The following is a 15,709-nucleotide window of genomic DNA, read 5'->3' as shown; positions in this document are numbered from 1 at the left end:
GTAATGGGGCGGCTGACACCCCCACCCACCCACGCCCGCCCGCCTGCGCGCGCTCAGCTTCACCGCCCGCACCCCTTCAGGTTCCCGCGACACCCCCGTCACCATCCTGCCCACCCTTCTGGACAGTTGGAACTGTCGCCCCCTCCTCCCCGTCTCCCTTCCCCTCCCCCTCCCGCACCCCCGCCTCCGCGCGCTCCTCTCGCCAAATTACCAGTGCCCTCGAGCTGGCTGGGTTGAGCGCCCCTGCCCGGGGAAGGCAGCCTGCGGGCGCTTGCCCCGAGCCCGGGGAGCAGAAGGTCTCCTTTCCAAGCGCACTCACATTATTCATGCAAAGTTAATCCCCGCCGCGTCACGGCCGCCCGCCCGAGGATGTGCGCCTTCCTTGGCCAAGCCCCGCAGTCTCCACCCTCCTCCGCCCCCTCCTCCCGGCGGCGGGGTCCCGGGCAGCGCCGGCGACCGGACGTCGCGCGAGTCCTGCAAAATGTCAACTCCTTGGCGAAGAGAGGCGGCTGCAACCAGGGCCGCGTCGGCCCTCCCCGGCCACTCCACTTTTATAGGCGTAGGAAGCGAGTGTGGCCCGGACACCGGAGTCCCCGCCTCTCCGCGCCCCCCGCGCGCCCGGCCCACCCCGGCCCGCTCCCGGGCGCTGCCTTACTCCGGGCCCCGGGCGCCCGCTCCGCGCCGCGTCTGCCAACCGGTGACCTGGTTTCCCCTCCAGCCCTCCCGGCGGTCCGACTCGCGCGGCGGCGGCGGCAGCCAAGAGCAGGCAAACCCGGCTCCGCCAGGGGCGCAGCGAGGAAATGGCCTCCCGGCCGCACGCCCCGCCGCCGCCGCCGCTGCCGACCGGGGCCGCCTGGCTGGCACCCGACGCCCCCCGCCCGGCTCGGGGCCAGCGCTGTGAAGTGTCCGCCAGTCCCGGCTCGCGGACCACTACCCGGCGGGCTGCACACACGCCGCCCGGGGCTGGCCGCCTCCGCACCTGCCGCCCCAGGTTTGGGTGCGCCCCCTCCCCCCAGTCCCGGCCGTGCCCTCCACCCAGGGGTCCCTCCCGAGGTGGCGAGGTTGCGGTGGTTTGCGTGGCCGCGAGTCCACCCACCCGGCTGCCTGCGCACCAAGCTTCGGGTTTGGGCGTCACTCCTCTAGCAGGCAAAGAGGAAGGAATGGGGAACGAGTGACAGAGGGGTGGAGGAGGGAGTGACTTCCAGAATCACGGGCTTTTCTTTGCCGGGCCAGACGAGCGCGACCCGAGCCTCCGCGCTCCTCCCTCTTTCTCCAAACCACTTGTGGCACGTGTCGGGCTGACACAGCGCTCTGGCTCCTCCTGGGGCCTCCCACCGGCCGGGCCGCCTGGCATTCCCTTACGATCACCACTCCCGGGAATGGAAGTTTGGAAAATACCTGGCTTGCCCTTGAAGCAGACACCCCTCCGCACCATTATGCATATCCTGGGAGATGTGCGCAGGGTTGAGACGCTCCACAGGTTCCAGAGGAGCCGCCCTATTAGTTTGTCTTTGCTCTGGATATGTACAAATGAAACCCAGAAGACGAAAATAATCTATACTCCTGAAGAGTTCTGCCCCAGGCAAATATGAATTTCTAAAATGCTCCCTCCCCACCTATGTCTTGAAGTCCAAGGGTTCTGGGTGGGAGAAAATGAAGCAGGCAGCTGCGTTCTGGGCTAGAAGAATGCCTGTAAAAATACTGCGTGCTCAAAAGCTGAAATATAGATGCGAAGCTATAGTTGCAATAAAACTATTTTGACGACAGAGTATAATTATTTTCTCATCGATGATATTAAAATAATTCCGACTTTCTCATTCAATACACACATTTATTCGTATAAGAAACAATATAATAGACCTGTGACGATTTGTAGCCTCAACTGTCTGAACAATGTATAGATGATTTATTGGAGAGTTTTCTAGATTTCCAGCCGGTGACGTATGTTTTATTGCAGCTTCTTGTGAGCATCTCACGGAAAGGGGCGAGAAGCCACCACCCCTGCTGACAGCATTAACAACCACAACTGTCAAGAAGCCTAGAATTGTTCCCGGCGCCTGGATGCAGTGTTTCAGCGCGCTTCAAGAGGAAAAATCGCAGACCTCGCGGCCCCCTGGTGAGAGGGAAGGATCTCTTCCTTCAGACTCCACGGACCCTGTTTCCCCTGGGTCCTTGCCTCTAACTCCGTGCTTTATTCTTCCCTCGTAATGAGGCTGCACCATAGGACTTGCAGTTTTTGTAGCTGGAGAGAAGTTGTTCTCCTTTGCAGGGAAGTTCCCGGGCTTTGCTCCAAAGCTGCCCCGGGATGTTTTGGTTGGTTTGGAGGAAAGCTGGGGAGTCTGCACCATTTATTCCAAACAGGCGGCCCCCTGGTGGCTAACTGTGGGTGAAAAAGCTGGCCACGGAGGAAAAAGCCCGGCTCTGAAAGGCCACAACAGTTGACAGCCGGGTCTTCGCAGGGACCACGGAGCTGCGTGAACAATTTTGTAACAAAGAGAGAGGGTGCTGTCAATCTTCCTTCACAAAGGTGGATAAAGAGCCCTAAAGCTTGCTGGAACTTTTCCTTTTTTCTCTTCTTGAGTATAACTTGGAGCTAAATTCCTCCTTGAGAAGGAAACATCATACAGAGAATGAATTACGTACAACAAAAACTGTTGCTTCCCTTTGTTCAAATGGCTTTGTTTTTCTGCTCTCATTTTGCCTGGAAACTTGTGAAATAAAGAGTAAATTCAAGCATTAAATAAATAACGTGACATTATGCAAACAATTCATGAAACTGTGATTGTAATAATGTTATGTGACAATGGGGCAGGGCAATTTTAATGCAACCTTATTGAAACAGCATGAACTACTAGGATTCCCTTTGAACCGAACCTCTGAAGGCAGTCTCACAGGCTGCATGGTGAGAAGGAAGGGTTACCAACAGAAGATGGCATTTATTTTTCTGATTTTACACAAGAGGGGGCAATGGAAGAAAATTTTATGGGGACCTGATTGAAAGCAGAAAATAATATTCAAACTTTAGAGCATATGGTCCTGTGTTCCAATCTAGCAAATTTGAGAGGGCACATAGCAAAGCTGTTTTCATGACCCCTGCTCACATGCCACGCCAGCCATCCTCATTACCAGGATCTATAGATTACCAGCTGATGACTTGGTTCAAGGAAGCAATTCATTCATTTCATTCATATATCCATTCATTCATCACCTGCTGGGGTAAGAAGATGAATAAAACATGGAATCCAACAGGGCTGGGATTACACTAAAGCCAATGAGATCGGTGGTGGAAGTACAGGGTCTGAGCCTGTCTTTATTTAAAAGTTTGATATATTTTCATCACGCATGATTGTTGCATTAATTTTGATTTAAGAAATATGGCATTAAAATATAATTTCTCTTGATTACTAAGTTTTTGGATGTCCTCTTAAATTTTGCACCCAAGCCTAGTGCCTCACTTGCCTCACCCTAGTCCTCACTGTGCTGTGCCCTCGATGTTACCAGAGTCTAACCAGCGAAGCAAAATTCAATTAGAATTTGCTCAGTGTCAAAGGTAATTAATATATGGGAAGGAACTTGAGGGCAAGGAGTTAGAGATGTGGGTGTGAGGAGAGGGGAAAAATCGGGAGATTTCCCTGAAATTTCACTGAGCGGGATGTCACTTGAACCCATCAAGGATGGGTCAAATTTTACTAGGGAGTGTTGGAACTAGAGGAAGTGCCATTCCAGGGACTGGAACCATTGGTATTCTTTCATTTATTCAACAGCTACTCCTCAAGCTAGCTGTACAGCCAAATGACCCAGCCCTGGAGACTCTGATTCTATCTGTTCATTGTTAGTTCCTGGAATTTATTTTGGCTATGAGGGCCCCAGTGCTTCTGGTCCATGGCCAGCCAGATAAGAATGCCAAGTCTGTCCCTGCCCTTCAGGAAAGATAGACTATTAAGGGAGATGACCTGTTCAAAATAAACTCTAATTTAAGAGTGAGGAGGCAATGAGAAATATATAAATATAAATCGCTAAATGATTGCTGATGAGGAGGCCACAATAGCCCAGGAAGAATGGGGGGATCAGGTAAGGCTTCCTGCAGAAGGTGGCTAGGTGAACCTTGTGGGAGAAGTTGGAGAGAGGGAAAGATGCAGCTGGCTATATTATTTGCAAGGCCTAGTGAAAAATGAAAACATGGGGCCCTTTATTAAAAAAACGTGCCACTAAAGATACAAAATATAAAGCTATCTCCTTTCTTCCACATTCTCCCTTTGGAATTGTCATGGTATTTTTGATTTGCTATTTAATATCATTCTAAATAAAGAAAAACAAACATTTTAAATTATTAGCATTGATTTCACTGTTCATCCTCCTATCGTGCAATGCTAGTTTTAAATAAAAATACACAAGCATATAATTCTTGTGTAAAATCAACAAAATTACATGATTTGTATTTTGTAGCTAGTACGTGCATATGTACTTTGTAGTTCCTATATGCGTATGTGTTTTGTTCTTACCAGAACTGGGGAAACACTGCATAAAATGAATTCAACTGTGTTTATTTCACTTCTTGGCGGGGCCCATTCTACCAACACACTATCTTTGACATACTAATGAGTAAGGAAGAACTGAAAGAACAAGGAACTATGCATTGCCCTTTCTCTCTGTCATCATTTTCAGAGTAAATGTTTAGTTAACACCAGGAAGTAACACGAGTAAGAAAAGAGATGATAGGGTTCATTGGTTGTTGCCTTCTTTCTGCGTTTAAAGCAAGCTCTGGTTGGAATGGAGAGCGTGGCCTCTTGAGTTGTCAGTGCCCCACTTACTCAGTCATAGATGTAACATGCTTATTGTATACTCAATTTGAGTTGTGCTGACCTCGCAATGGCCTCATGGGGCCATGGGAATTCTGTGCTCATGGGGCATTAAGAATGCTATATGTGAGCGGAGCAGTGAAGAACAGCAGTGGCCATGTATATTGTGTGTACCTCCTCTGTTCATGCACGCTCCATTGTCCCATCAGACTTCACTTACAAAACACAAGTTCAAAGATAAAATTACTAGAAATTTCAAGATGACAAAAACAGAGCATTAAACTAAGTGCCAGGCCCCAAGTATGGGGCCCTGTGCAACTGCACAGATTGCACGCCCATGAAGCTGGCCCTGGGGAGAGAACTTGATCCTTTGTTGTGGTAGAAGCCTAGGGCATGTTGGTGGTACAGTAGATATTCTGGCATGGCTGGTTATAGCAAGGAGTGTGTAATATAGCTAACATTTATTAAACATGTATTGTGCTCCAGGTATTGTCCTAAATACATCACACATTTAAAAAGTTTGCCCAAGAATTCTGTGAAGCAGTGTTATTATCCATTTTCCAGATGGGGAAGCTAAGACATAGGAAGATCAGATAATTTGCTCAAGCTAAGGCCCAGGCACTGGTGGCAGAGGCTATACTCTTACCCAACACATCATGTTACCTATTTGCAGGAGAGGGAGTCATGGGACAGGCCCATGGGGCTAGAAAATGTGACCATATTCTGGCATTCAGGAGACATCCCCCTAACTCCTTCTCGAAGGAGCTGCTGTGCCCTGGGACAATAACAAGAAGCCTAAATAAAACATGCATGTCATCAGCTAGAAACCTAGAAAATTCCCTAATTACATTCTCTCCACTTGTTTTTCAACAGGAAGTAGAAGATTCTGAGGACCCTGGGCAGGAACTAATAAGCCACAAAGTGGAAGGAGCCTGGGTCCCTTAATCACCATATGGAGGAGAATGAGAACCCTCATGTTGAACTAGTACAATGAATGAATAATGGACTTCTGTTGTGTCAAGCCACTGAAATGCAAAAGGTTATTTGTTACATCAATTAGTGTTATCTCAACACACCCATCAGCCAAGCCAAACTCCACCAGAGCATAAGTCATCTTTTCTTTAAATAGACACAATTAAAACAATGAAATAGGTCTAGGTACATCAACGTGGCTATAGCTGAAAAATAAAACATGTTAAAAAAAGTTCACTGATAATTTTTAATTGAAGTATAATTAACATGCAGTAAAATAGACAAATCATAGGTGTTCAGTTTGATAACTTTGTACATTTTTATACCCCTGTGTAATAACCACTCAGAACAAGGTAGAAAATATATGAAGTAACCCAGAAAGTTTCTCTGTTGAGAACCACTCCCCATCTAGATGTAAACACTATTTTAACTTCTATCATCATTTATTAGCTATGCCAGTTCTTGAACTTCATATAAATGGAGTCACACAGTGTGTTCTTTCTTGTATCTGGATTCTTTCGCTCAATGTAATGTTTTTGAGATAAATCTACATTATTGTGAGGATTATAAAGTTGTTCTATTTTAAATTTCTATTTGATATTCAATCATATTAATGTACCACAATTTGTTTATTCATTCTCCAATTGATGGGCATTTGGGTTGTTTCCAGTTTGGGACTATTACAAATGAAGCAACAATGAAAACTCTTGAACAATTCTTTTTGTGGACACATGCACTCATATCTCTTGGGCATATGCTTAGGAGTGAAACTGTTGGTCATATATTGTCTGTTAATCATTCTATTAAACTCTCTGAGGGAGTAGCACAATTATAATCAACTAGAAGATGGGCAATTAGCACTTGCTCACTTCTGCTCATTCTTACATTAATGACAAATAAATATTCAAACAAAGTCATGTGGAGTCTAACTTGAGTGAATAAATATTATCCAGTATCACAAGTATGAAAATCCTCAAAACAATCAATATTCAAAACTACTATTGCCTTATGTAGCAATTACAAGCCCTGCTGGCAGCCACAAGTCATTTCGCATGAGCTAAGCCACATACTAAAAGCCTATGAAAAAATGAAGATGCTGATGAATTAAAATGCATGGAGAAAAAGATGAATGGGAGAAAAGAAGGTAAGAATACCAAAACACTTCTAAATTAAAGCTTAATTTTCAGTCATCTGAAAGATAGCCTTAGCTGAGTGATTGCTAATTGAACTGTAACAACCTACGTTCATCATGGGCACACAAAAGTGTAGTACCTTGTTAAATTCTTTGTCAATCACAGACAAAGTCTAGTGGTTCAAGACACATCTTTCCAAAACGTGTCAATTATGTTCTTCTTTTTTTGAGTTATGTTTACGTGCATCAAAAGTGGAAATGTAATTTTTTAAAATTCTGTGAAAATACCCTTCCTGTTTAGGAAGAGAATAAAGTGAATTTTACTCTTTTTCATCTAGATACAGTAACACATATAATATGATGCTTATGATTATGAGCTATTTTCAGATCCTTAAAATCCCTGAATGAGTCATATCTGGAGTGACAGTCATAACTTTGAATTTACTTGCGTTTGTCAGTTTAAATGAGATTCTTAATTTGAGGGCAATATAGGTCTTACTGGCACTTTCTATTTTCATTTTATAGCTCTCTTTTACAATAAACTTGCTTCATCCCAGCTTTACTAAGTCTTGTGTAAAATACTGGTCATGTAACTCCTACAGACACAACTGCAGAACGTATTTTGAACATCTATAAATGATACATTTGGGACAATCAAATCTAGAACTGGCAGAGAAAACAAGAAAGCCCTGAGTTCCCATTTACGCAGATTTAGAGCAAAATCTTCCACTGTGGTTCACTCCAGATAGTGGGCAGCTAAAGGATTTGGGCTCCAGGTTGGTGTCTTTTCTAATCATTTTGGGCATGTTACTTAGCTTCTCTATGTCTCAGTTTCCTCATCTGTAAAAACGGAGAAAAGAATCACGCCCACTTGACAGGGATGGTGTGAGGAATAACTGTGATATTAGATGGATAATGTTGTGTACAGGGTTTGGCACAGAGCAGGTGGTCAATGAACATGATCTGTTATTTTGTAAAAAAATGAATGTATACTATTTGAAAACTTAGAAAAATGGCAAAGGCTACAATCTTTTTTTGAAAGATATTTTTTTCTAAATTAGTTAACTCAACAAATATTTGTAACAGTATTTACAAACTGCATTCTCCTGGGCTGGCACTATTATAGGCTGTGCAGACACAAAAGTGAGCAAGACAATCAAAATCCTTCCCTGGTGGGGCTTACATGTCATTGAACAGGAATTCTCTGAAAGAGGAGGGACACTCCTATCTTGACAAAGACAGAGCACAAACCCAGATACATGGCTGAATGCAGACTTGCGGAAATAATATCTTCTGATGACAGACTCCTTTGCTGATATACGAGTTCTAGCCTTTAATGATGTTTTTTTGGAGGAACTGACTCAGTTCTTAGAAAAATCTTCTCATAAATCTTTTTCCTGTGGCATCCCCTAGCTGCTACTAAACTCTTAAGTTAGAATGCCTTTCTCTAATATCCAGTTTCTACAATGCCTGGAATTATTTTCCAATACAGGTAAGAGTAAAGACATCCAGAAATTTCTAAATGCTGGATTTGGCGCTGATCTGATCTATCTGAGTCATGCTCATAAATTACTTGTATTCCCTTGGCTTACTCATTTCTTCCCTAGTCCTCTCATTCATGTGAATAAATGCAAGGGATTGAACTAATTCCTAAAATCCCTCCCAGCTCTTACACTGTAAAAGTGTACGCAATTTTATCCCCATTTAATGACCAGAGAAAGTCTTTTATTTTATGGAGATCTCTTTATTCTTTCTCAAGAATATTTTGTTCATTTATTAAACTAAAGAACCTGGGAAATTGAATTTTTAAAAGCAGGATCCAGTTTTATTCTCCACTTTATGGGGTAAAAATGAAATGGGCTCAAGTTCCATCCATGATGGCAGCTTCTTTAGGGAAGGCAGAAAAGCAACTTCTTTGTTTTTCTGATCATTTTAATACCATTTTCCATTAGATATATAAGTCAAATGACAGGAAGCTTTTATTTGCTTGTTTGGATAAAGTAAAGATTGAATTTGCCATCACTTTTGGATTTAATTCATTAATGGCAAGAGAATCTAGAAATTCAGGTCATCAAATTTTCTTTTCTGGTATTTCTATGACTCCTACCCATTCCGGCACTCATTCATGACATTAAAAAAATGATGATGATGAACAAAATCAGAGAAGAACTAAAGAAATGGAGAGATATTCCATGCTCAGGGATAGGAAGGCTCAATATTGTTAAGATATAATTTCTTCTCAACTTGATGTGTAGATTCAATGTAATCCCAATCGAAATCTCAACAGTTATTTTGTGGATACCGACAAACTGATTATAAAGTTTGTATAGAGAGGCAAAAGACCTAGAATAGCCAACAGAATATTGAAGGAGCAGAACAAAGTTGGAGAACTGACACTATCTGACACCAAGATTTACTATAAAGCTACAGTAATCAAGACAGCATGATTCTGGCAAAAGAACTGATAAATAGATCAGTTGAGCAGAGTAGAGAGCCCAGAAATAGGTCTCCATAAATATAGTCAACTGACCTTTCACAAAGGAGCAAAGGCAATAGAATGAAGCAAAGATGGTCTCTTCAATAAATGGTGCTGGAACAACTGGACTTCCACATGCAAAGAAATGAACCTAGACACAGACCTTACACCCTTCATGAAAACTAACTCGAGATAGATCATAGACCTAAATGTAGAATGCAAAACTATAAAACTCCTAGAAGACAACATAGGAGAAAATCTAGACAACCTTGGGTATGGCCATAACTTTTTAGATATAAAACCAAAGGCACAATCCATGGAAGAAAGAACTGGTATGCCGGACTTCATTAAAATTAAAAACTTCCACTCTGCCAAAGACAATGTAAGAGAATGAGAAGACAAACGACAGACTGGGAGAAAATATTTGCAAAAGACATATCTGATAAAAGACTTATTCAAAATAGACAAAGAACTCTTAAAAGTCAACAATAGGAAGATAAACAACCCAATTGAAAAATGAGCCAAAGACCTTAACAGACACCTTGCAGATGACAAATAAGTATATGAAAAGATGCTCCACATCTTATGTCATCAGGGAAATGCAAATTAAAACAACAATGAGATACCACTACACATCTATTAGACTGGTCAAAACCCAGAACATTGACAATATCAAGTGCTGACAAGGATGTGGAGTAAAGGGAAATCCCATTCATTGCTGGTGGGAATGCAAAATGGTATAGCCACTTTAGAAGACAGTTTGGCGTTTTCTTACAAAAGTAAACATACTCTTACCATATGATCCAGCAGTTGTGCTCCTTGGAATTTACCTAAAGATGTTGAAAACTTATGTCCACACAAAAATCTGTACACAATTGTTTATAGCTGCTTTATTCATAATTGTCAGAACTTGGAATCCACCAAGATGTCCTTCAGTGGGTGGAAGGATAAACAAACTCTGGTACATCCAGACAATGGAATATTATTCAACACTAAAAAGAAGTGAACTGTCAAGCCATGAAAAGACATGAGAAACCTTACATGCATATTACTAAGTGAAAGAAGCCCATCTGAAAAGGCTATATACTGTATAATTCCAACTGTATGACATTCTGGAAAAGGCAAAATGATGGAGACAGTAAAAAGATCAGTGGTTGCCAGGGGTTGGCGGTGGTGGGAGGGATGAATAGGTGGAGCACAGAGGATTTTTAGGCAGTAAAACGACTCTGTGTGATACTATACTGATAGATACATGTCATTATACATTTGTCCAAACCCATAGAACGTACAACATCAAGAGCGAACCATAATATAAACTAGGGACTTTGGGTAATTATGATGTGTCGGTGTAGGTTTATTGATTGTAACAAATGCACCACTCAGGTGGGGGATGTTGATTATGGGGGAGGCTATGCATTTCTGGGAGGCAGGAGGTATATCGGAAATGTCTGTACATTTCCCTTAATTTTACTGTGAACCTAAAACTGCTTTAGAAAAATAGTCTTAATAAACAAATAATAATAATAATGATGATGATGATGAAGTGTGGTCCCTCATATGAGGACATTGGAGTTTTCTAAAGGAGATGATAGTCATTTCCTCTAGGTTAATATTTTTAACCCCCTTTATCTCTGAGCATGAAAAAATTGTTATTGATTCAAACTGTTGGATTGACTGACATAAAATTGTTCTGTCAGGAAGTGTCTCATTCCTATCTATGGATACTCACTTCCTGGTTCTTCCTCCAGGCTTCAACGTAGTCTTTGAAAGAAAGCTTTGTAGCTACTGAGGTTAGAGGAAACACCATAGAAATGATGTTGAGTTACTCACATTATTGCCCTTAGACCCATTAGTTAACTTCCCTGATCCCCAGTTTTTTCACCCACAAAATGGAGAAAATCCTCATTGCCAAGGGGATTAACTAAAATCCCACTTTAAAAGTGTTGAACCAAGTGCCTGATCATGGGTGCTCAGTAAAGTTTAGTTTTCCTTTTCTTTTCACAAATGATCTTCCTTCTGAGTGAAGCCATACATGTTTCATGATTGATGGTAACGATCAAATGCACATGAGTGGTAGGCAGAGGCCTGAGACCAAATGTCCTAAAGAGAGGCAATGGTGGGCAGCTCATGGGCTTGGCCTCCATGCCTGCCCCCCACCACCTACTGTGTACTTTGTCACAGCTTGGACAATCAGTTTGCCTTTCAGAAAACAGACCATATGAAGAAGGAACGAAATGGTTCTGAGTGTTGGCTTCTCCAAGCCTCAGTTTTCTCATCTATAGCATGGGCATAATAGTTTCTGCCTTTCCTGCATCGTGAAAATAGCTTGTGAGGATCTAATGAGATAAAGCATGTGAAAAGCATCTCCCAAGTGTAGAACATTCTAAAAAACCATAATGCATTGTTGCCTAAATCTTTCCATGGCTTCCTCCCTCACTTCAGCCAGGTCTCTGTTAGTCAGAGAGGTCTTTCCTGACCATTCCATCTCATAGAGCAACTTCCTACCACTCTTTAGCTCACTGGTTCTCAAAGTGTGGTCCTCCCCCCAGCAGCAGGGGCATCTCCTGAGAATTTGTTAGAAATGGAAATTCTCAGTCCTCATTTGAGACCTACTGAATTGGAGACTCTCGGGAATAGGACCAAGAAATCCGGATTTTAACAAGTCATCCAGGTGATTCTGATGCAAGCTGAAGTTTAAGAACACTGCTGTAGCCCTTTGCTCTGTTTTGCTTCCCAGTTGCTATTACCATCCCAGCATTATATTAGCTATTTCTTTTCAGATTTATTGTCCATCTCCTCTAGTAGAACCCAGCTCTCATAGAGAGACTAGGTAAAAAATGTGTCCCCAGCACTCAGAACAGTACCTGACACAAAGCAGGCTCTTAAAAAAGATTTTGAGATGAATGAAGAATTTGCCATTTCAGGATTGGCACAACTCATCAAAAACAGAATACAATACGGAGCACAAAGCGTCAATGCATCATCTAAATTCCCATTCCAACTGACATGAACAGGTTGACAATGACCTAGAAGGGACTCGGGGCAGGAATTGTGTCTCTCATTTTACCTATTTTTACCAAGTTAGATTCACTAAAGGTCTTACAGTTTGTAAATGCTACATCTTGGACCAGAACCCGGATCTCACAGTTCTTGTCTAGTCCCCTTACCATTGTGTTCAGAGTAGGATGATCATGCCAAGACTGTGATGCCAAGAGGTCACAAAAGTTTGGGGAGTTTAGGGGTTGGTTAAAATTTTTGTAGCAGGTTTGTTTTCTTTTACTGTGTAAGCAGTAACCTTTAATGTGGTAGTTTGTTTCGCAAATCTCTGATGTAGAAAATGCTTTAGGATGCAATGATTCCCAAACTTTCGATCAGTAAGTCCCATTTTATACTTTGGACAATCTTAGGGGACCAGTGAGATTGACAAACACTGCCAAACTCACAGTTTATGGCCATCTGACATGCCGCTTTGACCAATGACATAGAAATACGCTATCTGTGACTTGATTGTATCAGTTAGCTTTTGCTGCCTAACAAACCACCCCCCAAATTAATTCCTTAAAACAGAAATTATTTATTATTTTTCATGATTCTGTGGGTTATTTTGGCAGTTCCTTCATCCGGGGTTGGATAATCTATGTCATCTCACTCATATGCTTGGTGGTTGGCAGCCTGGTCAGCCTGGGGGCCCTCAGCTGTAGAGGATCAGCTTTGCTCCTTGTGATCTTTCACCTTCCAGCAGGCTAGCCTGGGCTTCTTCACATGGTTGTCTCGGGGCCCAAAGGCTAGCAGGAGAGCAAGTGCCAATGCACAAGCACTATTCAAGTCTCCGCTTACCTCACGTCTGCTAAAGTTCTGTTGACCAAAGTGAGTTTCAGGTTCAATTCTGATTGGAGGAAAGGAAAAATAGGCTCCACCTGTTGAGGGGGGAATCAGTCATGTCAGGTTGCCAGGAAATGATTGAGGCAAATGGCTGATGTTTAGAGGCACAAGCCAAGCATCTGGCTAAGAGACGTTTTAGATGAGAACAATGATAGGTCCCTTTCATTCTCCTTTTGTAATTGAGCAACATCCTCAAAGGGGCCTTACCTTTCCCTGGTCCATTGCTCAGCTTGAAGGACACATCATCATATTGGGAACTTTTCTGCATCAAGACTAGCCAAAGTTTTTCCACAGTGCTTCAGAGATTGATACCAAAAGCCAAGAGCAAAGGCCACTGTGTATGTGGAGTTGTGAATCGCTCTTGACTGCTCTTGGCATAACTATGTCACATACTGACAGGTTGGAGCTCACCCTCATTTTATGCCACATACGCAGGGAATAACAGACAATGGCTAAACAATACAACATATCTGCACACGGTAGGATGGTGGCAGGGTGTATTCACCTCATCACAGGAAATGGAAGGAAGCAGACTTCCATAATCTCAGTACTCTTGATAGTCAATACACTTAGAGTGGGTAACTCTTATCTCACTGGTAAACATTCATCGAGGGCAAGCAGGGATCAGGCGCTAGGCTCTTGAAAGATCGTGATGGACAAAGTAAAATGATCCCTCCCTTTGTGGAACTTTGAGTCAAGTGGGGTAGAATGACATTTAAAAATATAACCAGATAGATAAATAGATAGGTAGGTGGATAGATGGATAGAGATACAATGAACTCATAAAAGGCTTATGTGTTCTTTGATGAGTTTTTATTCCCTTTTCATAGACTTTTTAGGAATTATGTTGCAATGTTATTCACTTGGTCTGTTTGCTGTCCATGAATTGTTTATTTTCGTGTCAAAAGCAATAAGTAAATCTTCTGTGAATATATTTCCCTTCAATGATTCTTTGAGCTATTAAAATGTTTTTTAAATAGTGATTCCTGCCAGCCCCATGATTTTGTACGTATTGCCATTTTGTATTATTTTTTCCCAAGAGAAACCGTCACCATAAGTTTTTTGAAATATACATTTATTTTCCTTCAAACCAAAAGAAATGGTGTTTGAGGGAAAAATGTTCATTCAGAACTCTGTAATTGTTCTTCACCACGCCATTTTGGCTAATTGGAGGAGGACTGCTTACTCTCATTTAAGTTCTGAAATAAGTAAGGGAAGAGGAGCAGAATGTTCACATTACCATGTGTGTGCACGTGCTTTCACCTGTGTGTATATGTTTGCCTTTGTGTGTGTATATGTGAGTGTAAGTTCCATGAGGGTTTGTTTGTTTGTCTGTTTTGTTCCCCGAACCATCCCAAGCACCTAGAATAGTCCCAAACACATAAAAGATGCTTAATAAATATTTGATGATTATATAGTTTCAAAGTCCTGCTCTGATTTTTTCAAAAATAAATAGCAGCTATTATTTAATGAGCATCTATTATGAGCCAGACACCTTCTAAACTCCCACTTACTATACGCAACAACCCTCTCAGAGTGATAGTAGTATTATTCCCATTTTACAGATGAGGAAATTGAGACTTGTAAGAAATTAAGCAAATTACCAAAGATAATTTGCTCAAGCTCTAAGTTGTAAGAAAGGGTTTTAGGATACATGGCAGTGGTCAGTGGGAAGAATTGTTAAGCAAAGACTATTATAGGTGTTGCAGGGAAAAAAAAAATGTATGTAATATATATAACAGAGAAAGAAACCAGAGGCAAGTCAAGGAGTAAAGCAATGGGTAAGACAATTAAATGGAAAGAGAATATACCAGTATGTATCCTGAATAAAAGAGAACTAACACTCATACCATTGTGAAATATATAAAACCCTTTAGCCTGAAGCCTCATCAAGGTTTCCCAGTTTTTTCTTTTGTCATATTGTTGGATTTGAACAAAAAATAGTTTAGAAGAGCATCTGCTTTAAATTATCACCCTGTTTTAAAGGCTGGGCTCTATAAGCAGAATAAAAAGCCGGAGCTGCACGGTATATACTTTCTCAAGTTAAAGACTACGTTTAACCATCAGCTCATGCACTATTAGAAAGAGAAGGACAAATTTCATGGGTTGTGGTGATGCCATATCCTGATATACAGCATATTAAAATCAGGAATAACAAATAAGATGATTTGTAGGAACTAATGAACCCGGTCATGATTCACTGTGATGGAGTGGTTCCTGAACTTGTATTTCTTAATGAGATGTGAAACACAAAGGAACAAATGTTTGTTTTCTTCTTACACCCAAGGTGGAGTTCCTCTTTTAGGGTTGCTACATTCTCACCTTTGAATACGATCATGACCCAATATATAAATTCAGACTATCTCAATCATTTTCATTTGCACTTATATTTAAAATAAGATTCTAGGATAGGGTTTCTCAATCTCAGCACAGTTGACATCTGGGCTG

At 41.9% G+C, this 15,709-nt stretch overlaps 2 protein-coding genes across 10 annotated transcripts in view; one reads left to right on the top strand and one right to left on the bottom strand.

The window, feature by feature from the left end:
• Positions 1-1,277, bottom strand: part of THRB (thyroid hormone receptor beta) — a 361,115-nt gene extending 359,838 nt beyond the window's left edge. For 2 of the 8 annotated variants that reach the window (XM_044755476.2, XM_044755481.2), the window contains exon 1: positions 320-460. The gene's annotated coding sequence lies outside the window, so the exon portion shown is untranslated. Of the gene's footprint in view, positions 1-211; positions 461-655; positions 791-1,096 lie in introns of those variants that run through there. The other 6 variants (XM_044755475.2, XM_044755483.2, XM_044755477.2 and 3 more) reach the window with 5 other exon arrangements.
• The window catches only part of LOC106823892 (collagen alpha-1(XII) chain-like), a 39,055-nt gene extending 34,855 nt beyond the window's left edge, over positions 1-4,200 (top strand). The window contains exons 1-2 of one of the 2 annotated variants that reach the window (XM_044755395.2): positions 370-991; positions 1,958-3,699. In XM_044755395.2, the coding sequence (XP_044611330.1) occupies positions 370-991; positions 1,958-2,208 (873 nt within the window). In that variant the 3' untranslated portion in view covers positions 2,209-3,699. Of the gene's footprint in view, positions 1-369; positions 992-1,957 lie in introns of those variants that run through there. The other variant, XR_011496421.1, reaches the window with a different exon arrangement.
• Positions 4,201-15,709: the final 11,509 nt, after the last annotated feature.

Source organism: Equus asinus, chromosome 21, assembly GCF_041296235.1.
Source record: "Equus asinus isolate D_3611 breed Donkey chromosome 21, EquAss-T2T_v2, whole genome shotgun sequence".
NCBI lineage: Eukaryota > Metazoa > Chordata > Mammalia > Perissodactyla > Equidae > Equus > Equus asinus.
This window is presented reverse-complemented; position numbering and strand designations above follow the sequence as displayed.